Source organism: Athene noctua, chromosome 11 (genome assembly GCF_965140245.1).
Source record: "Athene noctua chromosome 11, bAthNoc1.hap1.1, whole genome shotgun sequence".
NCBI lineage: Eukaryota > Metazoa > Chordata > Aves > Strigiformes > Strigidae > Athene > Athene noctua.
This window is the reverse complement of record NC_134047.1, coordinates 22,563,043-22,586,714: the sequence shown is the minus strand read 5'-3', so window position 1 is coordinate 22,586,714 and position 23,672 is coordinate 22,563,043. Positions and strand designations below refer to the sequence as shown.

Genomic DNA, 23,672 nt, shown 5'->3' with positions numbered 1-23,672 from the left:
TCCATTAATGGAGTAATCTGCTAAAAGTGACTATGCAACAACCTTAAGCATCATGGAAGAAAAACAGGGAATGGAGCAATGCTTTTTTTTTTTTTTTCTCCTACTCTTTGTATGAAAAATAATCTTCCTATGCTAATGGCACCCTCTTGTCCCTTTTTAGAGGTTTGGTGGTTTGCGGGTTGTTTTCTTTCTTTCTTTTTGAACCAGAAATTATATCTAGGATTTACTGTGCCAGAAAGAAATCATCTGCCAGGAGATAGAATTTTTGGGGCTTGGGAGCATCATTTCTATGGTGTGTCTCACAATAACAGCACCTACTTAACACAGTGAGAGCAGAATGTACAGCTGTGAAAACTGAGCTCTGATATGGTAGCTGTGATAATGATTTAGTCTGGCAAGTTTGAGACTATCTCAGTGAGCATCATGCAGGTGGGATAACTACAGGAATTAGAAGAGATCTGGATTCTTGCCGTGTCATGTACACAGAAGGCAGCTACACACACTCAAAAGCTGCAACTCATCCACTCGTGTTTTCAAGCACATTCACTGAGTCATAACTGAGGCAGTTTAAATTTGCGTGTAGACCCACCTGTTTGCTCTTTTCTTCTCTGGAACAACCTCTTTCATATTCCCTCACCTTGACTGCTGACTAGGGAAGCCTGAAAGGGGCCATAGCTTCCTTCAGAAGTTTTCTAGTGTGCTGCCACAGTGGGGCCTGTGGGGCCTCGCGGCATCAGAGCTTCAGCCTGGCAGACGGATTGCGCGGGAGGTGGCAGTGGGGTGAGAAACTGGTGTAGCTGGCATGAGGTGAGCTGTGGTGCAGAAAATTAGGATGATGTGCTCAGAGGTGATATTTTCAAGGGTTAATTTTAACCACCCTTTTTCCCAGTTTATAGTTGGTTATGGTTGTTTCATTTAAAAATGAAGATCTTGGATTTGAGGCAAGCTTAAATTTAGAGTAATACAATGTCTGTGTCTTCTATGGAGATACTGATTCACTGTTGTTTTTATAATAGTTTTATCTTTTCCCCTTTATTGTGTCTTGCTAAGTCTCAACTAAACCACTAACTTGCATCAGCACTTTTACTGTTCCAACAAATTCCCTTTCATCTTCTGATAATCTTTATGGCCACATTTTATCTATGCTTTGCTATATTTTAAGTTTTGCAGTGACATTAATTGAAGTTGCCATTGGCATGTAATTTATAAGCTTGTTCACTAGGTGGATTTCCTCAAACACATTTTCTGTTCAATTCTCTGTTTTCCAACGACTTGAGAAGATCGCTCCAGTTGATTACACTTGCTAGTATCTAGCTTGCTTTATGACTTTTATAGATTTGCTGGTCAAACTGTTTCCTTTCCTGCTTAGCTTCTCTTGAAAGTAAGCTGACAGGTTTCCAGAGCTTTTATGCAATAATGAGTTATTGGGTGAAACGTTTTCTGCTTTTTTCTGCAGGGATAAGCAAGGGTGGACCTGGAAATAAAACCAGGAGGATCTGGTTTATCACCCTGGTAATGTGTGGTTGAGTGTGCAAAATCAAACTCTGTCTGAGGGGAAACCAAGCCCTGCCTAGCTGGTTGCTAGCTGGAAAAGGCATTCCAGTACATCCACCTACTCGTCTTCTTGGCACGAGTAGAAGTTGAGAGAAAAATAGAGCAGGGGAGGGAATTCCTTCAGTGCTTTAATAAAAGAAAGATTAGCTGCAAATATTAAACAGATGGCATACTACTTTTAAATACAGCTTGCTTTTTAACTTTAAAGTTTTCCAAAACAGAATGACTGACTTTAGCGATGCCATTGCTAACGGTGCAGTGTTTGTTCTGGAAAAACGAAGAGGAGAATTGTTCTTATCTGTAGCTAAACCAATGTAACTTTCATTTGTTTCACTAGACAGTCTTCAACTGGATGTTTCCAAACCTCATTGACTGTGATACTTTAGGCGTGACAGGTATATAACAATGAAATTAATTCTGTCCCTAGTATCTAAAATTATTTTAAAATCTAAGTTCTTTGTAGTGAGCTAAGATAGCAAAGTGTTTCCATTCCTTGTAAGGTGCCCTCCACCAAAGGGCAGATTTTACAGTGAATTTTGAGAGGGGGGGAAAGGCTGGCAGAGCAGGCGTGGGCCTAAGGACCAGGTAAGTAGTCCAAACAACTTTGCCAAGAGTTTGTTGGTATTTTGTTTGACTTCCATACAATCCTATTTAATAAGCTTGGTATTGGTCAATACATTTTCCTTTTTTACTGTTAGAAATTATTATTTGTAGTACAAATATCCATATTAATGCTCATCAATATTGTGTATTGTTTGCGGTTCATTATTCTCTGTTTTGAGGAAGAAGTTTAGGCAGAAAAATTAACATGATATTGATAATCAGTCATCCCCTGTAACACATACATGCTTGACATTAACAGTGGGTAATCAATCCATATTCTGAAATTTGATTTTGTTTAAATGCTCATTAAATTCTTTCATATGCTACATTCTATCGTAGCAGCAAGAAATCTGGGTTCAATTCAGCGCCTTTGAGACTTGCTATGTGAACTTGAGTGGATTATTTAATGGATATGAGCTGAGATACCTTTGTGCTTGTTACCTGGGTGTAAGTCGGGAATTGGCTTGGTGATAAAAGGACAGGGACATGGATGAAGGAATGTGAACAAAGGGAAAAGGGACTTGTGTGTGGAAAACTTTACTTAGATTCAATACTGCCCCCCTGCCCCATCAGAATTCGAACAATGGAAGAAAATCCATTAAGAACTGTTAAATCTGAAGACACTGTCACTGGCTGAAGTCTCTGAACCACTAACAGCTGTTACTACATGCCTGTTCCATTCTCAGATTCTTCCCTGCGCAGTCATTGGAAACAGGAGTACCACGTCTTTGCTCTGACCTGGTTTGACTGTTCCCGTATTACATTACACATGGGACAGCTGCTCACCAACAATAGCAGGGTTCAGGAAGAAATTTCCTGTAAAAGCCTGTTACCAAGGCCGTGTAAGATTTTCTATCTTATTCAGAGCGTAAGTAAAAGGGAAGTTCTGCCAAAGCTAAGTTATTGCAAGTTGGTAGAGTGCTAACACAAATCAGAGTGAGTGAGATCCAGTGCAGTGGGACTGCTAAAGACCTGCTCTCAGTGGGAACAAATACACCGAGCGGTTTCTAACACTGAACCGTAGCAGGTCGGGGACAGTGGACTGACTCACCTTTGCTCTTTGGAAACAGGAAAGACCTTGAGACCGGGTATATGAGGGTTGGTTGTGCCTTCCCCTCAGTGGGACCAGTGAGTGTGGGGACTCTAGCGTTGGTGCCAGCAGAGCTGGTCGTGCTAATGACAGACACATCCTTTCTGTTGTCCACACAGTAGCCTGCTGCTTGGCCTAACACCAGGCACCCCTAACTAGCCTGTCCTTTCAGCCAATACCTTTCAGAATGTTCAACCTCACAGTTTTGTTCACAAAGCTGAAAACACACTATTTCACTTAACTGTGTATCTTCTTTCCCCTCAGAATTATGGTTTGGAGACCGAAAACCTGAGAACTCTGTCTCACAAGCTGAATGCCTCAGCCAAAAATCTTCAGAACTTTATAACGGGTAGAAGGAGGAGTGGCCATTATGATGGCAGGGCCTCCAGACGACTGCCAAATGATTTTCTTACCTCTGTAGTTGACTTGATTGGTGCTGCCAAGAACTTACTAGCCTGGCTGGACAGGTAACTTACTATTTTTTGATCCTTTATGACTAATCCTTTGGATGGTTCTGTATTTGTTCTTTCTTTTTCTCTTGTATTCATTTATTCTAATACTAAAATGGCAGTTCTGTAATTCTAACTCTAAATTTTGCTTTTGCCAATTTCTCAAATATTGGAGGCAAAATGTAGTACCCTTTTCTGTCAGGAGGGTGTTAAAGTTTTCTCTAGTTAATTTTTCAGATTCTTTCAGTCTGATAGTATTTTGTGTGAAATGAATACTTTTGTGATATTCCAAGTTAACATCATCAGAAAGAAGGGTAAGGAAGAAAAGATTGTGGAGTTTCAACTGTCCTTTAGCCATCAGAAAGGCTCAGAAAAGCTGGAGTGGAGCAAATCAATTAAGAATATTCAAAATAAATTCTAGTACTTGCTTTAGTCTGGAAATAAATTTTATTAACGAGTAGGATTGATGTGTTAGGTAGAGTTTGGTGTTAGTTAATGCTCAACAATCAACCGCTGGGATTTTTTCATCTACAAACCAAGAATTTGATTAAAAGTATCTCTGAATAAATTTAGTCAAAATTTTGACTGTGGAAAGACAGAAATCAAAGCATAAAATAGCATCGGAGCATTTATGTTTAGTTTCTTTCTTTAGAGTTATAGCAATGGATAGCTTTATCTTGAATCTGAACGCTCTTGAATGTATAAATGGCACCTGAGAAATCACAGTGAGAGTGAATCACCCTCCTTTACAGGATTTTTATAATCCTGGTGACATCTTCCTAACCTAATGCCAGCAGTCATATTCTCTCAGGCTATGACCTTGTCAGTTCTTATAAATTCAGATAGGGTCAGATTCAGCTAGAATTCAGAAAGCCTAAAGAAAATCTAAGTGTGCGGGAAGCTGTTAGTGACTAAGTAAGCATTACTTTGCTCTCTGAATTAAGGTGCTAATTGCTGCTCAAGAGCGATGTCATACTAGAAATGCTGCCTTTTTAATGAGCTGTACTGGACTACTTACAATTACTTGGAAGCTCCTATTTCCACTTTCCACAAGAATAACTTTCGATGTTCTGACCAAAATCCAGTTCGCATCCTTCCTGCCTACATTGTTTCTTGTTTCAACGGCGCGTTTTAGAAAAGTTGTGTAACTTGCTGCTGGAGATTGTCATGATTAGGTGTTTCACATCTCTGTGATCTCTATATTACATACATCTGCTTATACAGTCAACAGGAGCTATAATCCTTACTGCTGTATAAACCTGTCCTTCCTTTGTGACAGGTCTCCATTTGTCAGCGTGACAGAATACTCACTGCTGAAAAACAACATTGTTCAACTGTGCCTGGAACTAACAACCATTGTGCAACAGGTAGGAGTGGCTATCTGAGTCCTCTTCATACTGTTGCTTAAAAGTTACAATAATAAAAACATTGCTAAGCTTTTACTTCACCAGAAAAACTGTTTTAGCATTACCTCTCTGTTCTTTGCACGTTCTCTGGGAGTGATGGGAAGACTTTTCGACTTTGGTTATCCTCATATGCCTGGATAGATTGAAAGCCAGTGTGAAGTTAAAAATAATCTACTTCGCTTTTGAACAGACAATTTCATGTCAGGTGATTTACCGCCATGCAATTATTAAACAAAAGAACAGAGCCACAGTGGGAAACAGCTTAACCACTTGTAGCAGTTTATTACAGATTAAAATATGAATGGTCAAAAATCTTTCAGGGACAAGTTCTTAAAATGCATACAAATATATTCAGGACCTGTACTGTGGCTTCTTCACTTAAAGGAGAGCCAGTTACATGAAAGTTGTTTAGTGATTAACAACAAATATTCACAACATTAAATAAACCCAATATGGAACAAATAAGACCAGTAGTATTATCATCACCAGCATTCATTAATTAATTCTGATATATTACAGTCCCACAGGTACATAAAATTAATTTATCTGGTCTGTAGCTACATAATACACAAATAATAAATCTCTGACAGTGTCTGCCCCTGAAGTAGGACAAGAGGTGACACACAGGTATAGAAAGACTGAGGGGAAATTAGTTTTACAAATATTTACAGCGAGCTTCTCCTCTTGTAAGTGGATAAAAATATTGATGAAACCAAGTAGTTACTGCAGTACGTGGAGATGTTAGAGAACAGGCAGGGCTGTCTTGGAATGAAGCAAAAGAGAAAGATGAAAGTGTTGTGGGAGGGAAAGCAAGAAGAAATGAAACACCTCCCCTGTGAGGACAGGCAGAGAGAGTTGGGGGTTCAGCTGGAGAAGAGAAGGCTCTGGGGAGACCTTAGAGCGGCCTCCCAGGGCTGAAAGGGGCTGCAGGAACGGGGGGGGGGGACTCATCATCAGGGGGGTAGGGATGGGATGAGGTGTAATGGTTTTAAACTGACAGAGGGCAGATTTAGATGAGATCTAAGGCAGAAATTCTTCCCTGTGAGGGGGGTGAGGCCCTGGCACAGGCTGCCCAGAGCAGCTGTGGCTGCCCCCTCCCTGGAAGGGTTCAAGGCCAGGTTGGACGGGGCTTTGGGCAACCTGGGCTGGTGGAAGGTGGCCCTGCCCGGGGCAGGGGGTGGCACTGGAGGGGCTTTGAGGTCCCTTTCAACCCAAACTGTTCTATGGTTATAAAAAGTTTAGCTAAGGCTGTAGTTTTTGAAAGCATCTTAAACTAGCCCTGTCTCCAGTATACAGGGATCCACCACCTGCCTCTGTCCCACGCTGGCACAGTTTTCCCTGTAACCTCACAGTAGAGCAATCATAGAACTCAATTTAAGAAGGCTTCCTGGAGTAGTAGCATTCTGAAAACTTTTTATTTTTCCTCTTCAATTTTATTTTAGTTCTTGGGAAAAAAAAGATCTAAGGCTGATAAATATCAATCTTTGTATTTTACACTATTACCCTTAATTTATAATATTCAGCTTTATTTCTTTTAGAAGTTTTGTCCTTTATGCATTTTTGCAGTGCAAAACAGAGATCCTTTTTCTCTTTTCTTGGTTTAAAAGTTCCCATGTAGGCATTTAATTATTTATGTATCTTTATTAAGCTTTCTCTTACAAGGTGTTTATAGCACTAGGCTATTTTTGATTTACAGAATAAGCAAAATGAACTTCTCTATAGTATGAAAAGTTTGGATTCTGATTCTGCCCTTCAGCTGTTATTGCACTTTGTGTGAGTTTGATTTTTTCCCTGTGGTCTAAGTGAGAATAGTGTAATTTTGAATTGCTGTCTCCATTTCTGTCGTTTATTTCACTGCTTTTGGCAGATGAAATTCAGTTCTCCTCTGCCAGCAATAGTTTGGTTCTTTTTTTTTTTTTTTTTTCAATTCTTCATCTCCACTCCCAAAGCTGTCCTCCTTTTGACAACTTAAAAACAATCTATCTTTCACATAAACTTCAAGGCATTTCAAGATGAAAAATGTTTAGTTGGTTCTTCAGGTCAGTTACAAATCAAGTTTTGTCTTTTCTTATTGTCAGATTGGAATTGTTTGATAGTCATCTATTAAGATCTTTTTATAGTATATTAAACTCAGCACGAGAAAGAGTAGATAAACCAAAATCATTCATAGGGAGACAGTTTGGCTGCTACTAAATCTGAGGAAAATTGATCTTAATGTATGAAAGCACAAATGTCTCACCTAAAAAAGAAATGCAGTCTTAACTGTAGGTTCAAATATTAATTGATAATCTGAATAGCTAATAGAAACCTAGATCTTGGATTCTTTCAGATACTTCTTGTTTTATGAATGATATATATTTTTAGGTATTTAATTTAGTCAATGTGAAAGTAGCAGTCAAGGCTACACGTTCGGCACATTGAGTGAGGAGTATCTTCAACCTGAAGATTTATTTTGTGCAAAATTAACATGCTTTGTGTGGATAACTTACAGCTGCTACTCAAGGCGAATTTTCTGCTAAATAGGGGGCATTGCTATGTAATCTTAGTTTAATATAGACACTGCTTACGAATCTTCTTGCTAGGATGTACTCTATTTATTGGAGTGACATGCTCTTAGATCTAATAAGGAAGCAGATTTTTTTAGATTTTAAGCCATATTCATTCTCTGTGTGAGTGTGAAGATGAGATCTTCATTCAAAATTTCATCCAAACAGAGGAACTGCAATGTTGGATATTATTATTTACATACCATGTAAATACTACGATGAATAAGCAGTCACTTGTTTATCTGTAAATAGTATCTTCTCATACAGGTTGTAAGAATAATGATCTTTATTCTCTAGTTTTAGAAAAGTTTTATACCTGTCCATTTATGCTTAGTAATGTACTTTATTCTACTCAGATTTCTTATCCCTCACAATCTCACCTTCGTTAAAATAAGTAGGGAAACTATAAAAGAATAGCATTATGCAGAAAGCTGTAGAAACATCCTAATTTTAAGGTTCAGTGTCCCATCACAATGTGTTGTTGATAATGTGCAAAAAAAGCATGTTAGATCAGAATATTGCAATGTCTGAGCTCTCTGACTTCATTCTGAAGTCTAGATCTAACTTCAAAGTAGACTAGCTCTCATTTTTGCTCTGAAAATTAATCCCCACCAAACTAACTTAACTGAATTTCGATCAGGATTGGATTATGTCAAGGCTACCCAGATAACTGGAATAACTGGGAAGAATATTTTTCATTAAGTAGAAAGAGCTCACTAGTTCTAGTAGAAGTTGGTTTTCTGACTATTTTTTTTCCCTGGTTATGTTCAAGATGTTTAAACCTGTTTAAACTGCATGAACATTCTCTAAACAAAATATATGTCTGTGTCTTACTAAAGAATGTAAGCACAACTCAGGCTAATTTTTTTCCCAACAAAAGACAAACGTGTTTTGCTTATTCTCCCCTTTATTAATGTTTAATTAACCTTAATGAGATCAATTCAGAGACCATATCATAGATTTTTACCCTGGCCTTAGTCAAATACTTTGTGTTTACTATGAAACATGTTTTTTAAAGCTATCTAGTTCATACTGCAATTGATAGAAATTGTTCTTTCTCAGTAGCTTCCTGTACCTGGTCTAACTTCAAAATTAGCCCTGCTCTGAGCAGGTGGTTGGACTAGATAACCTCCAGAGGTCCCTTCCACCTGAACTGTTCTGTGATTCAGCAACTGCCATTAAAAACGTGGGTGTTATTTTCAGTTTGAACTTTGCATACATCAGCTTTCAGCCCCTCAATCTTATTTTGCTTGCATTTGCTAAAGAACATTTTGTTATCAAACATCTGTTCCCTGTTTTCTAAATATAGATTATGATAAAGTCTTTAACTTAATTAAACCAGGTAAAATAAGTTACTTTAGTGTATTTACTGTTATATATTTGCCTAATTTCAGAGCATCCTTATTCTTTTTAATGCATGAATTCTATAAGAGTGTTTGATTTTATCTATACAAGCAATATAACTTTAAATATCATTTTTTCATATCTACCATTCAAAGGCTGCAGCAGATCTTTACTGCAGTGTTCTGTTGGGAAATGGCATTCAACCGGCAAACATCACAAAGTTTTAAGTTTTCTTCCAAACTGCTCCTTTACAGGGTCTCTGTTTCTTTTCAGTAGTTGACTGAACTCATGCTGGTTTATTGTACTAAGTTAATGAACTAAATATTTGACATGTATTACTATTTTATGTGTTAGTTAACTGTCCTCAAGACTTGTCATAAAACATTCTTTATGATATCTGCAAATTTCAGTAGTACTTGCATTTTTCTTTCTTTTGTAACTGGAAACTAAAATTATGAATATAGTGTGGGTGAGCACAGGTCCTACTGACCTTTTCTCTTTATGAATATTCAATAGAATGCTGTTTTGCTTTATCAGAGTTCTGAAGGTGTACTGTACCTCTGAGAGGTAGAATGTTCAGGTAGTGCATAAACTGGCTTGTACGTAATACTCCTGCTGTGGCTATTTTTGTAATTCCTGTATTTTACTGTTTTACAGAGGAGAAATAGAATGCAACTACTAATTTTTTTAAGAGTTTTTTAAAGCCTAAGAGAAAACATTTTTTAATATGTCATCTTGTTTATGGAGGATGCAGAAATAATATCAGTATAACTATTATTTATTTTCTAAGAAAAATACATCAAAATTCTATAAACGTTAGTCCTGGAAGATTTTTTTTTTTTTTAATGACATCCCTAGTGCATTGCTATATATCAGAGAAAAATAAATCAGAAGAATATTGTGACCTACATATCTTAATATTTTAGTATAACATTGCAAGTGCTTTTAACCACTCAGTTAAACTAGACTGATGTATTAAAAAAAAAAAAAAGTCAATATGCATCTATTTTGGAAGGAATCCCAAAGCCTTTAACATTGCTGAAGCTAATGTAATCTTGAATGTGCAACATGAGTATGGCTAACATTAATTTTGCTCTACAAAACAGTAATGTTTCAGTTTTACTATACATCAGTCTTCTATTTTTTGACCTGAAGTAATTAGTTTGTTCAGAGTGAAGTTCATATTGTGTTTCTAGCACAGAAATTAAAGGAAGCATTTAAAAAGGATCATTAGCTCTGAAGTCAAGCTGCAAGCCCTGCTGTGATCATTTTGTTCCCTTGGTACTTGGAGGGTTAAAACAAGATGGTGGATGTGCTGTTTGAAGTGTCTAACACTTGTAGGATAAACTGCCCTGGGCATTGCCAACCAGACTGACTAATTGAATTCTCTTTCTGTGCTGTAGAAAATAACAGTATGAATACAGAAGAAACATCAAAGTGATACTTGACCATGAAATGCTAATATAAATTCTTCTCTGTGTGACTTGGCACTCACAATCATCTGATTTTAACTTTCTTATTCTGTAACAATATTCTTGAAACTGTATTCGCTTAGAAATTAATTGCTCTACAAAAGTGCCAATCCTGCAAAATAAACATGACCCTTAGAGTTGAGGGTGCGACAGTTACGTGTACCCAGGGCTGAGTGGCTGGCACAGGCTAAAGCTGCTTGGCAGCAGCCTCACACGGGCTGAGGGAAAAGATCCTTAAAGCAGCATCCAAGGAATAAGGTTTGAGAGCTGAGTGTGGCCTCAGTAGATAGGACATAGCCCAGGATTTTTGCTGCTGGACTCAAAAAGAGGAGCAAAGATCTGCCAGTGAGCTGCTATTTCTCTCACAGAGAGTACCACAGCCCAGGCTGGACATACAGCTAGTCTATTGTAGAGTAAATGGAGTGAGGATGTTGGAATTATTGCATGGGAAGTTTAAAGCAATTAACTGTTATTGCTATCATATTAAGATCCAGGACAGAGGAAATCTTGAGAACTATGAGGAATCTTAATTTACTTGAGGGGATCTTTTAGGTATAGTTAGATTTTACTTTAAAATTTATTCAGGGAAAAATGACAAATAAAGGACAGTGTTTTTTTACTTGTCATATTCTCATTCTTAAAAATATGTTTTTAAATCCTCATCTTGCTTTGTAGAAAGCTTTTTTTTCCAATGTGGCATAACATTTGAAGAAGTATTTAGCAATTTCTCAACATAATTTTTCTGGTTTTAACCATTAATTGACCTAAATGTAAACAATCAGTGCCAATATGACTTTATAGACAAAATTCCTACGGTAAACAAGGCCCCTGGTGAGGTGAGAATCCCACCCTCCCTGGTCCTCAGTATGTTTTGTGGCAGCTTCTTCATCTCCTCCCTCACGGGGTTCTGGGGCTCCCTGTCCCCTCCCTCACGGGGTTACAGGGCTCCCTGTCCCCCCCCTCACATTGCTCAGGGGCTCCCGCCAGCCACCAGGTCGGGGTGTTAGCCTCCCTGGACACGGGGAGATGCCGGGACACCTCAGAAATATTTTCTGCCCAGATTGTGTTACAGCAGACAGGTGGGTGTCTCGGCCTGGTGCTCCCCATGAAGGAGTGGGGGGGGGGGGTTCCCTGCCTCGTGCCAGCAGTGGAAGGTTCTGGAGCTCTGGGGCTGGGGGAAGCGGGAGCTTGGCCGTGGCGGCTGCGCCCTGGCTGTGCCTGGCCTCAGAGGGGCCCTAGTTTTCTGGGAAGTGTATTCTTATCTCACTCTGTCTGGCAAACTTGAGTTTTCTGTATTTTCCTTTTAATTTTGCATTTTAGTAAAATATAACTTGAGACACTGTGTGGTGATTGGAGTGCTGACTGGCAGGAGTGGAGTGTGGTAGAGCTGCCTCAGTGCACGTGGGCCCTCTCCTGTAAAAAAGTGTTAAATACTGTCCTGTCATCACTGTGTCTTGCTTTTATAGAGGACTGTACTGAGGAAACCTTCAAAATGTTAAAAGGGAGTAGACAGAGGCAGTACATCTATTTTAGGAATCTGTATGCTTAGTTTCATGAAGAAAAAGTAATATTCTAGCCACTGTAATATCACTAAATCAAAACACAATTTAAAGGAGTAATGGAGTTATCGAGTGATAAGATCTATTATTCTTAAAATGATAGCTAAAATAGGAAAATGACTGCTCTAGAAGTTACAAGTCTTAAGCAAACAAAGAGGTTGATCAGGGATATTGTTTTTTAGGCCTACTTTAAATCGGTTAACAGCAATATTGTGTAATGGAATGCAGGGATGGAGCGGTTCTTTGGGAAGCCTTAAGGCAGTGAAACCCCCTGGGTACCCCTGGACCAGTGCTCAGCATGAGCAAGCCCATATCCTTTCCTATCCTTTTTTGGTTTGGCTCTTGCCTTACAAAGTCTAAAGCTAGAGCAGTTACGTGACCTCTCCCAGGAGATGGGACCACTGCTGTTTCTTGTCACTTGTGGCTGGTGTAGATAATCAGGGCCTTGAAGCAAAAGATGGAGCAAACTAAACTGATAGTGCAGACACACCAAGTTTAGCATTTTACTTGTCAAAATACTCTATGTTTACTCTTCCTTCCCATGCTTTATAGTAACACAGTCTACTTAGGTGTAGGCCTGACTCAACCGTCTGCACCCCACACAACCTGTAGAACAGGTAACAAATTTTCTGCCTGATTTAAGGCCAGGCAATATATCTCTTGCTCTGCACATCATTGAAATTCTGACATGCCAGATTAATTATATTGAATTACTTTTTTCTCAGTATCATGAATCTATCCTGTCAAGGAAAGAATAGATCCCTGAGGTTAACCAGACACAAGGGAAGACAAGTTTCCTAAGACTGTAAAGTAACCTTTTGGTCATGACCAAACTCAAGAGATCATTTGTCTTTCCAGATAACTCTGTAAGAGATAGATATCAGCATAAAGCCTTCTTTTCTTTTTTACTAAGACATTTAAAATAATGTGCGTTAATTTTTTTGTTGTTGTTTTATTTTACCACAGGATTGTACAGTGTATGAAACAGAAAATAAAATTCTTCATGTGGTAAGTAATCTAAGTATTCTGCTTTCGTATTCTGTAATTCTACTCCATCCACTTAATTTTATTTTTTTTAATCATTTAAGTCTACTATAAGAAAATAGAGTTCCTTACTATTTGTCACAACTTGTGATGAATTAAATCAGTTGCTAAAAGTTAAAGTTTTGATAAATAAGATAAAATATTTTAAAAGTTAAAAGTCATTTTTGGGACCAGCAAGAGAGGTATCAGCTTACATGTTTTGTGACCCCCTGAAACCAACTTAGTATGTTAGTTGTGCTTCCTGACAGCCAGTTTAATGACTGTCCCAGTACTCTACAATGAACACTCCCAAACATCTTTTTTTGTATCAGCACAGGGAAATGGAGAGATGCTACCCAAACAGTATTAATAAAATATTTTTTCACCCAAGGCCTTGTTTCCAGTTTCTCAGAACACCAGAGGCTTATGGAAGATGGTGTCATTCCCTTAAGAACCATTCCTACCAAACCTTTTTACTCTTTCCTACATTGGAAGTCTTTCAAATTTAAGGTTTAAGAATCAGCTTTCTTCTGATATTCCCTAACTTACGCCTGTTTTATTTTAGCAGGCTAGGCCAGATAATCCCTCTCACTCTCTTCACACAGTTCCCTGCAGTAATGCTCTCTGTTATACCTACCATTAAGTACAAATAAATCATTATTGTTCTTAGACTGTTTTAGAAGCTTCACAGTACTCTTACTAGTGTATTACTCGTACTAGGATTGCTGGCGTGGAACTCCAGCAATGGATCCATCAGACCTGATGCATTACTACCTTCACTGGTTGTCAGACTGAGCTCTTTGTGCCTTCAGCACTCAAAAAACCTAATGACAAAGGGAAATGGAACAATCTTATACAAAGTTATTGATTAGATATTGGCCTTTAAGTTCAAATACTTTATATTTTCCTGGTACTGGCACTGAAGACTTGTACTGACACTGAGATAGATTTAAAGCCTGTGGTGAAAGGGAAATCTCAAAGGATTTACAAGTTCAGATAAGCTTTTGACAAGCTCTAACAAAGTGCCTGACTCCTTTTTTTTTTTTTTTTCTTTTCTGTTTTTAAAACCCTTTACACATCCTCTGCTTCCAGCAGGGATTAAAATTTGTCGTAAAACATTAATGTGCTGTTAAATTCAGAAAGCATGCAGTGACTGTTAGAAAAAAGCTTACAAAAGCTTACTGTTGTAAACCTGATTCTGAAAAGAACTTCTAAAAGCACCTGAAATCTTCTGGGATTTGGAGTGTGTATATATATATATATATATTTATACACACATACATATATACACATCTTTCAACCCACAGTTCTAACTACATATGACTTCTAGAAATACATCTTTAACAGGAATGTTACTTTGGACTTTTCTACCCATTCTGAACAGAAGCCTAAAAAAATAGAAGAGAGAAAAGTTTCCATTTTTAAGTATTCCATAGGCTCAGCAGCAAAAGTGTGATGAACCTGAAGGAGCCTAGATCCTGAGGCAGTAAAACTCATCTTAGCCTGAGCAAAATCACCTGAAACTACCAGATCCAGAACACACAGGCTCTGAGGATCAACCTGTTTATCACTGTAACTCTGGGTGAAGTGAGAAGAATCATCATCTTTCTAGCAGCACATTTTTAATAAAATTGCTTCAAGTATACTGAATTCAGGAATAAGCTTTGTAAACTGTTCATGTCTTTTCTAGTCACTTTCTTTCTAAAAATTAAATTAAATACTCAAAAAAAAGAACCGTGGTGCTCTAAGGTAAAATTTTATATTTGTAAGAGATGGAATTTATAACTCTTAAATAGAACATGGCATATTTTTTTTAATCTCTGAAAGATATTGAGAAAGATATACTTACAGGTGAAGACAGGTTTATAAAATGATGATCCATGATTGACTTTCTCCATTGGTTACTGGATGGATTCCCTGAGGTGTGGGTTTGTTTGGCAGAGCTCTGCACGAGGGCAGCATGTGCTCAGATGTGATTGCAGACGCACAGTTGCCATTCTCTCAGCAGTCGTATGACTAGACCATGTCTACTCTGTAACTCGGGTATTATGGAAAAAAAGAAATTATGAAGGAGTGATCTTTAGGATCACTTAAACTGCATGTCAGAGAGTCAGGTTTCTTTGGTTTCGATACCTGTTCAGCAAAATGTGGTTATCAGGACTGCATCAGTTCTTCAGACTAATATAGCATAGCTATGATAATTAAAAGTTACAACCTGCTAGTTGTTCTTTTAGAAGTATATACGGATTATTAATTTACATTCTTGTACAGACCCAGCAGCGGCTGCCATACTAAACATACTTTTTGTAACTTATATGTTTGTATGGCTTGTTCAAGACTTAGTGGTTTCCTAGAGATTCTGTTCTTGCCATGGCCCATTGAGAAAAGTGTAATAAATGGTTTTAGGAGTTAGACAGCCTGTAAAACTGTATGTAGAGTTCCTCTGCAGCAGGTATTGAACTTCTTGAAGAATCCATTTTTATTTGAGATTTTCTTAAGTGCGGTAGTATTGCGCCATCTGGAGAGTATGCACTTTGCTTCTCTGTGGGTTTGGAACACAACACTAGTTAGTACACAAGACTTTGGTCCTTTCTATTTTTTAATGCCAAAAATACTTTAGCATATGTTAATGTATCATCTTATGTTGATAGTGCCACATCAGACATTACTTCCTGACCCTGTGCTGCTATTCATAAATTCTGCTCAGTTGCTCCCATTTATACTATGTCAGCCTTGGCATTATTTACATCTCTTGTATCTGCTGAACTACTTCTGCAGCAAACCGATATTTTTAATTATTCTAACATAGTTATCTAGAATATTTTCCTCATGATAAATCCTACATAGATTTTAGTTAACTTTGTGAATCATGGGGAGATCTTAAAGATTCACAAGAGTAAACTTGATTGAAAACGTTGTTGTTAATTTTGTTCCAAACTTTATTTACTGAAGAAGGATGAGTAAGTGACACCTGTGACATCAGAAAGTAGAAAGTGGTGTCTCTGGGCTTTAGTCTGCAGCTAGTCTGTATATATGGTCTTAAATGTTAAGGCATAAGAGAGGGCCTCAGTTCAAAATCATAGCGATATGTTGATATGACAGTCATTCAAAAGCTGGATGAAAGCATTTTCTCATGGACAGGGTCAGCCATCAGTTCATATTTAGAATAGCCAAAAGTACATTTTCTGAGGAAGCCAGATTCTGTATCTCTGGTGGGAGAAGACAGGACCTAAAGTTTTGTTTAGGGGTTCTGGCCCAAAGCTGAAACCACTAGAAATATTTCTGATAATGGAGACCTTTAGATGCAGTCATGCATACCTGAACAGGATGCTTTGCATCGTGCACCTGATACAAAACACAAATGCCACATCCACGTCCAATACCGCAGGGCTGTACTTGGATTTCCAGATGAGTAACTAACTGTGCAGTGAATGGAAATATAATCTAGAAATCCAGTCAATTTATTAATTGTGACAACTTTCTTTGTTTAACTTATATGTATAGTGTCAAATGAGATATTAGAAATCCTCATGCATTGGCAGATGCCTGAAATAAAACTTCCCCTAAGGGATTTCACTAAAATTTGCTATAATTAGGGAAAATGGGAGTATAGTCCCCAAAGGAAAAGCGATGCTTACAGCACAACTTTGACCGGAAGACCATTCTGAAATTCATCTAAACGAATGCTTTCAGATTAGGTTCAAATATTTTTAAGCATAGTCTTTTTGAAGGAACACTTTAAGCAACATATGCAAATTTGGGAATAAATCTTTACACATGAAGATTCCCTGAGAGTATTGATCAGTTCCCTTCTGATCCATAGACTTTCTGCTTGCCTTTGATCGACAGGTTTAATCACCACTGCCATCTATGCAGTGGGGCTCCTCCTCTGAAGGAGTTTATTTCACTTAATTATCTCTGTTGGTAGGGTTGCTGTCGTTATTTGGTAGCCAAAATAGTTTATTAGTGTATATGGCATTTTATTGAGGCATAAGGTGTTTAAGTTGGTGTACAAGGCATTTATTTTTACATATTTTACTCAACATCCATTGTATTTATAATAATACATTATAATGACAGATAAGATGAAGTTCATCAGGTGGGGATTTTTTTTAAGTGCATATAGTTGGAGTGGAGAAATAGTTTAGATACACAGATGTTCTCAGTGCACAGTAAAATCTTTTGATGAGAACTGTACATGCATGTACATTTTCTTGACGTTTATGGATATTTTCTGTTCCTTTAACTTCTTGTTCTTGACTTTCATATACCTGTAGTTTTTGCAGTGCTAAAAAGTAAAATTATCTGTTTATTCTCACTTAATTCTTAGAATAAGAACTTCTTCACTAGTAGTTTCAGTTTAATATGAGGAATTACATTGACTTGTTTTTCTTTGTAGTGTAAAACCTTGTCTGGGATTTGTGACCACATCATTTCGCTCTCATCTGATTCTCTGGTGTCACAGTCAGCACATCTTGAGGTAGTTCATCTCACCAGCATTATGCCCAGTGAGGGTTTGGTAAGTAGCAAAGCAGTTTCAAGTTTAACTGTTAGAATACAAAATACAAGCCTCAGTTCTTTAGGGTGATTTCTTTTATCAATTTATCAAGAAATCAAAATGTATTTTCATGCAGTGTCCTACTTTTTTGGTAAACTGAATCAGATTTCCGAAACTGGTTTTAATTAAAATTTATCTAAATAAAAGGATAGTAATTTTTTTTTTTTAATTAACACCTGTTTTACCTTCATGTGCAACTCTTAACTATATGAGCAGCTACAGTCCTTTGATAGCCGTATTGCGGTTTCTGGAATGTACCAAAGTAACGCCCAAATGCATACATATACAAATAAAATTAAATAAATATCATTAATGTGCTTTGAAAATGATTAGTGGAAGGATTGTTTCTTGGTCTTCGATAAAAATAGTTATATGCCTCCCTGATGATTCAGTTCAAATAAAACTTTCAGAAGTATTATTCAAGAAACAGAATAAATCCCTTATATTTGTAAATTGCTCAGTGAGCAGACTCATTAGGTGTCTTTTGAACATCCTGGCTGCTCTGCATTAGTCATGGGTCACACTGTGAAAATTTTCTTCAGAGATGATAGTTTAATAATTATTTGGCTGCCGCTTTTCAATATTAATGTACTGTTACACTTTTTGGTTGAGGGATTTTTGTGAGGTTTTAGGGGTCGGTGGGTAAAGATTTCTGTCTCCCCTCGGTACTCCTTTACAACCATGCTGATGTTTGTAGGCTATGGGATAGGGGTTGTGCCTGGGAACTGTCTAATAGAAGCTAGGGTGTAAGGTAGCACTGCAGGCCCTGGGATGCTCTTGCACATTCTTCTCAAGAGACGGGCTGCTTTTCCCTGTACAATCTCTTATACTGTCTTCAGCTGCATTCTCAGGATTATGGGATTTTTTTTTGTGGCATGTTTCTTTGTAATTCAGCGTGATTTACAGATTTATTTTAAATTTCTGCTAGTTGAAATGTTCCGTATTATTTCAATATCTTACTCTTTGTCCTGACATTGAATAGCAATGAACATCATATGCAAATCCTGTCAAAGTTACAAGCGCATAATTATTTTGAGGATGCATATTAATTTGAGAATGATGTATTTTAATAACATGAGGGGGTTTTGTATGACTACATAAGTTTACTTTATTCTTAGACTGATTTAGTCAACAAAGAACATTACAACAGCATAAAACATTTAATTTTAATTCTGTGGCATCACAGATGCTTAGCCCAGTATGTAATCCTGAAGACAGATGCAATTTGCTCGCTGTGCTGCTGCATCCCAATGGCCAAACGTGTTCCCTGTGTGGCCCAGTTTCCCCTCTTGTTCTGATTTCTGGTTTAGTGCGAGAATATCCAGGAAATAGTGGGTCGGTATCATTTACAGCTTGTGTAGTAGGTATGCTGTAAATCCATCAGTGATTTTGACTTGTGTTAAGACTACTATATCCTGCATGCTAGCAGTCTGGATCTCTGTAGAGTTTTCCTTTCTATCCAGAAATGTCATGTCTTTCTGCTGCTCTACTTAGAAGAAAGTTCACTCTCAGTGCTGAAGAGAATGTGAACACGGGTAGATGGGATGTATTTTCCTCAGAGGTGATGGAGCATAGCAAGCAGGGCTTGGCATTGCTAGCGCTTCCCATTCAGCGATAGCTCTAGATCTAGGACAGGAGTGTAGACTGGTAGAGGACAGAAAGAGTACAGCCTCCTTCAAAACTGTCATGTCCTAGAGGGACCTGAAAACTTAATAATATGCAATATTAGGCAGGTTCATTTCAGGAGTTCTTGGGTTTGAGCTGCTTGGGTTAGACCGCTTGGGTCTAAGCAGTTTATCATGGTGTCACAGTGCAGTTTAAATCTGTAAGGCATAAGTGACCAAGGTGGGAGTTGCTGGCTGTATTGTTGTGGCCTCTCAGGTGGTCCACACTGTCCTTCAGACCGCCCTCTTTTCTAACAGACCTTTGGGCAGGCAGGGCCGGGGCTGTAATAATGCTGTAACTGGACTTTATCGAAGAACCATGGTATAGTTCTCCATCTGCAGTGTACCCATAAGTTCATAGCCAACAAAACTGCAGTAAGTGGGCACTGCTGACAGAGGACACAAGACAAATACTGCAATCAAAATTGCCCCTCCATTTTTTTTCTTTTCTTTTTTTTTTCTTAGATGAAGTGAAATCACAGTGAATGACTGAGTTTTCTGTGCCTAATTATGAAACCGCTATAACATGTTAGGTTGGAAAGTTCCTTTATAATCAATTTTGCTGACACTGTGTTCTGTTTAGAAGAAAATATGAAAAAGGACTAAAAATGGGAATAAAAGAAAATTCATGTGAAAAGGAAAAGAAAACATTAATCAGAATCAAATATAGAACAGAGTAATGAATTACAAATGGCTTTCTCATGATTGTATAGCAGTTCTTTTCCACAGGATCTCTGCTCCATTCAAGAGAAAAATGAGCACTATTCACTGAATGGAAAGTATTCAGAGTTCCATTTTTATCGTTATCATTCAGTGTAAGGGTTGAGGTCTTATTTACCACACTTCAGCGAAGCTCTGCGTTCTCTTGAGTTACTAATTTCACTGTGAGGTTGTTGGGGTTTTTTTTATATGGCCTTACTGAGTGCTTCACAGACGCTAATTAATTCATCCTCACAACACACTTGTGAAAATGATAATGTAATTTCAGCTTTATAGATAGGAATCTAATGCACAGAGCAATTTGTATCAAAATCACCAGAAATCTATTAGTCAGGAGAAGTTTAGCACAGAATTTTTCAGAACATTATTTTTATAGCATAAGTTTGAAACAGTCTCTCTTGGGTTTAAGTGTAGCTAATGTTTTTGGAGCTACTGAGAACTCTAGCTTCAGCTTCATATAGGGTTGGCACCTAGAAAATGAACACAGCCATTGGTGAAAAATGTGTTGTAAATTACTCAGATTATATAAGAATTCAGTTATCTGGAATGATACTCTGTTGACTTAATTATGAGCTTTTCTCTATTTTCAGAACTCCATTTGCAAAACTGCTTTTATTGTATGCCTTCTCATTTCTTCAACAAATGAGCCAGAAATCCTATAGACATTGCATAAGCTTACACATAAATTAATTTCCAGGTCCAAGTCCATACAGTTACTATGTGGAGTCAGAGCTCTGCAGGGCAGTGTATGTGTGTTTAATTGTTTAAATAAATTCTGGATCATAAAGCATTTTCACAAAGGGACTATATGTCATTTCAATGTGTATATTCAGGTCTAACATTTTCAAACTTTCAGTTCGTGTTTTTACAAGCTTAATAGTATTCTTTTTCTTTTTTTTTTTTTTCTCTCTAAAGTATTTCTTTTTCAGTCTGCTTTATTAAAAAATATTCTTATCTCATGCCTTCCCCAGAATACATTCTCTGCTGGTAGTTTCATGGCAGTTTGCTGGACAAAAGAATTTGCATTGGGAAGCACACATTGTAGGTTCCATTCCAAGTTCTGATGATCGTGTTTGCATCCTGATCTCTGCAGGCATTAGCTGGCCTCCAGAAACATACTGGGTTTTTCCATTCCTTCCCCAGCTGCACCGGTCACACATACCAGTCAGATTGCTTCCTCCTTTTCCCTATTTAGTCACTGAACTTTCAGTGACAAGCACTAAACCAGTATATTTTCTATTTCAATTTAAAGTATTTCTATTTCTATCCATATATTTTCTATTTCAACTTAAAGTAACTTTAAAATTTGTAAAACACTTTTTCTGCTGAATTATTGTAGTACTGGGTATGGTAGTACTATTTACATCTGAAGTGCATTACATGATCAGCCTGAATAAGATGTCTGAAAGGCAAAACTTTGTTCCAAGCTGCCAGTTTGACAAACTCAAAATAAACTCCTGTACTAAAAAAGTATTAGACTGTAAGAACCACTGTCAGCTCTGACAGAAAGAGAACATGTGTACGTAAGTTTTTGTGAAACAGAACATAATAAAATAACTTTAACTTCATGATTTAAGAAAATTCTCTTCCTGGCTTTTAGTTTTTCAACTCTCTGAGTTATTTATAGTGTCAATTGTAGCATAACAAAGGAAATTGGATCATTTTTATACTTACAAATGCTTTTTAGAAATTACTTTTTTTCTCTGCTTAGATGAAGATAGATTTCCATTCCATTGCATTGCATGGTAAAGTTCCTTGTGACGTTACAATAACTTGTGGTAAATGACACTACATCATGATTTTAGTTTTTAGACACTGCACATAACTGCTCAGTACAAGGCAAGTTTTTCCTCAAAAATGTGATATTTGAAAAATCTACTCATCCAGAATTTACTATGTTTTAGAAGTCCATAAACCAGGTTCTACATTTAGGAGTCCCAGAATTTCTGTTTAGTGATTAGAAAACGCTGGTGCAGCAGCACCCACTTTGAATTTCTTGGCTTGATGGACCCAGCATAAGCAATAGGCCCCTGAGATATAGTTTGTGTTATTGTTTGCAGGGGAAGAGGTGCAGCTCCTAAACTTGCTGCTAAATCCTTGAGGGTGAGGGTAGGTGATAGGTATTAATTACCTCAGACTAAGCCAAGAGCCAGCTTTGGAGACGTTCTGCTGTCAGATAAAGAAAAGCAGACTAAAGGAAACCCGTGTTTTTGTTGAGATGATGGATATAGAGACTGGCTGTAAGATGGGAACATGAGGCATTTTTTGAGATTTGGGGTTTTTTCCTCATCCTACAAAGAAAAAAGATTTTTTTCTTTGCATTAGAACCAGTATTATTTTGAACTAAACTTTTTTTTTTTAATCTTCTGAACTTGATGTGCTGTACGGATATTTCTGTGTAGCATGCGACTTTAATCTTCTTTGATGAGATTAATGATTACTCTTAAGCAGGAGATTTTAAACAGGCAGGCTGTTGGGCTTTTATTGTTTGATTTTTTTTATCTTCTGATGCCTGAGAAATGTTTCGCTTCTGGAATTCAGTAACACCTTTATTCCTTTTCCTTTCACTTTTTTTTTTTTTTTTTTTTTTGTTGCTCTCTCTTGTGTCTGAGCTTCCTACTGCTGATAGAAACAGTGTAATCTGTCACACTAAGATACACACTACTTAGATCCACACCTTTGTTAATTTTCTGCAGAGGGAACTTTTTCTGCTTCATATAAGAATTTAAGGGAAGCAAAGATTGTGGGAATAAAGTTTTTTATAAGACCAGCTGTGAATCACTGGAGAAAAAAAAAAAAATACAAGCAAGCTGTCAGATGCAAAGACCCTTCTTTATTAAGGATTATTTGTCTATCTAATGTTCAGCTATCCATTCAAATAGTACTTTTCTTTATGTGGAATTTCTAATTTAAGGTGACGGAAGCCAATCTTTTCCATTTTTACAAGAAAGGAATTGCAAGAGAATCCAAGAAGGAAAAGTAGACTATGAAGGCAGCATTTTTAGTGGAAATACACATGGCTGTCCTAAAACTGTTAGGGTATTAATCTAATTATTTCAGATTATTTTTAAAGGCTTACAGAAACTTGACATCCTTTCATCATGCTTGACATAAAGGTTCTCATAGCCTACATGGGTTTCTATTTAGGTAGGATTTAGTAAAAGGAGCATAAGAAAGAATAAATTCTCTGAGTAAGAGGGGTCAGATAAATACACAAAGCTGTTACTGTGCAAAGAAAATGAATGCCAATAGGGAATTTGTTTCGGATTCCTATTTAAAAAAAAAAAAAAAAAAAAAAAAAGTAAGCTACTGAAAAGGAAATGTAAAATAGCAATAAATAAGGTAAAAATACTAGGACTTAACTTGAAGACTTAAAAAAACCCCAAACTCATGTTAGATTTTCAGAATAAATTGGAAGGAGGGTATGATCTCAAAAACACCAAAACATCAAAACAAACCAAACTTTGCTTATGCAGAGGAATACTAGAAGATACTGGAAATAATTCTTTTGAAAAGTGGAAGTTGTATTTCAGGAAAGAAAGTAAGAAAGTAGAGGTGTTTAGTATAAATTTGGGCAAAGGACTGCAACATACAAGGCAGACCAAAAAAGATTTACTAGAAGGACTTTTTAATGGCATGAAAGTTAAACAAAAAACTCTTTCATCCACCTTCTTTAAGCACTAT

The 23,672-nt window shown here is 37.2% G+C and overlaps 1 protein-coding gene across 2 annotated transcripts in view; it reads left to right on the top strand.

The window, feature by feature from the left end:
• Nucleotides 1-23,672, top strand: part of LOC141964462 (connector enhancer of kinase suppressor of ras 2-like) — a 205,228-nt gene that overhangs the window by 91,507 nt on the left and 90,049 nt on the right. The window contains exons 3-6 of one of the 2 annotated variants that reach the window (XM_074914870.1): nucleotides 3,512-3,714; nucleotides 4,976-5,063; nucleotides 12,990-13,031; nucleotides 17,446-17,565. In XM_074914870.1, coding sequence (XP_074770971.1) covers nucleotides 3,512-3,714; nucleotides 4,976-5,063; nucleotides 12,990-13,031; nucleotides 17,446-17,565 — 453 coding nt within the window. The remainder of the gene's footprint in view (nucleotides 1-3,511; nucleotides 3,715-4,975; nucleotides 5,064-12,989; nucleotides 13,032-17,445; nucleotides 17,566-23,672) is intronic. The other variant, XM_074914871.1, reaches the window with a different exon arrangement.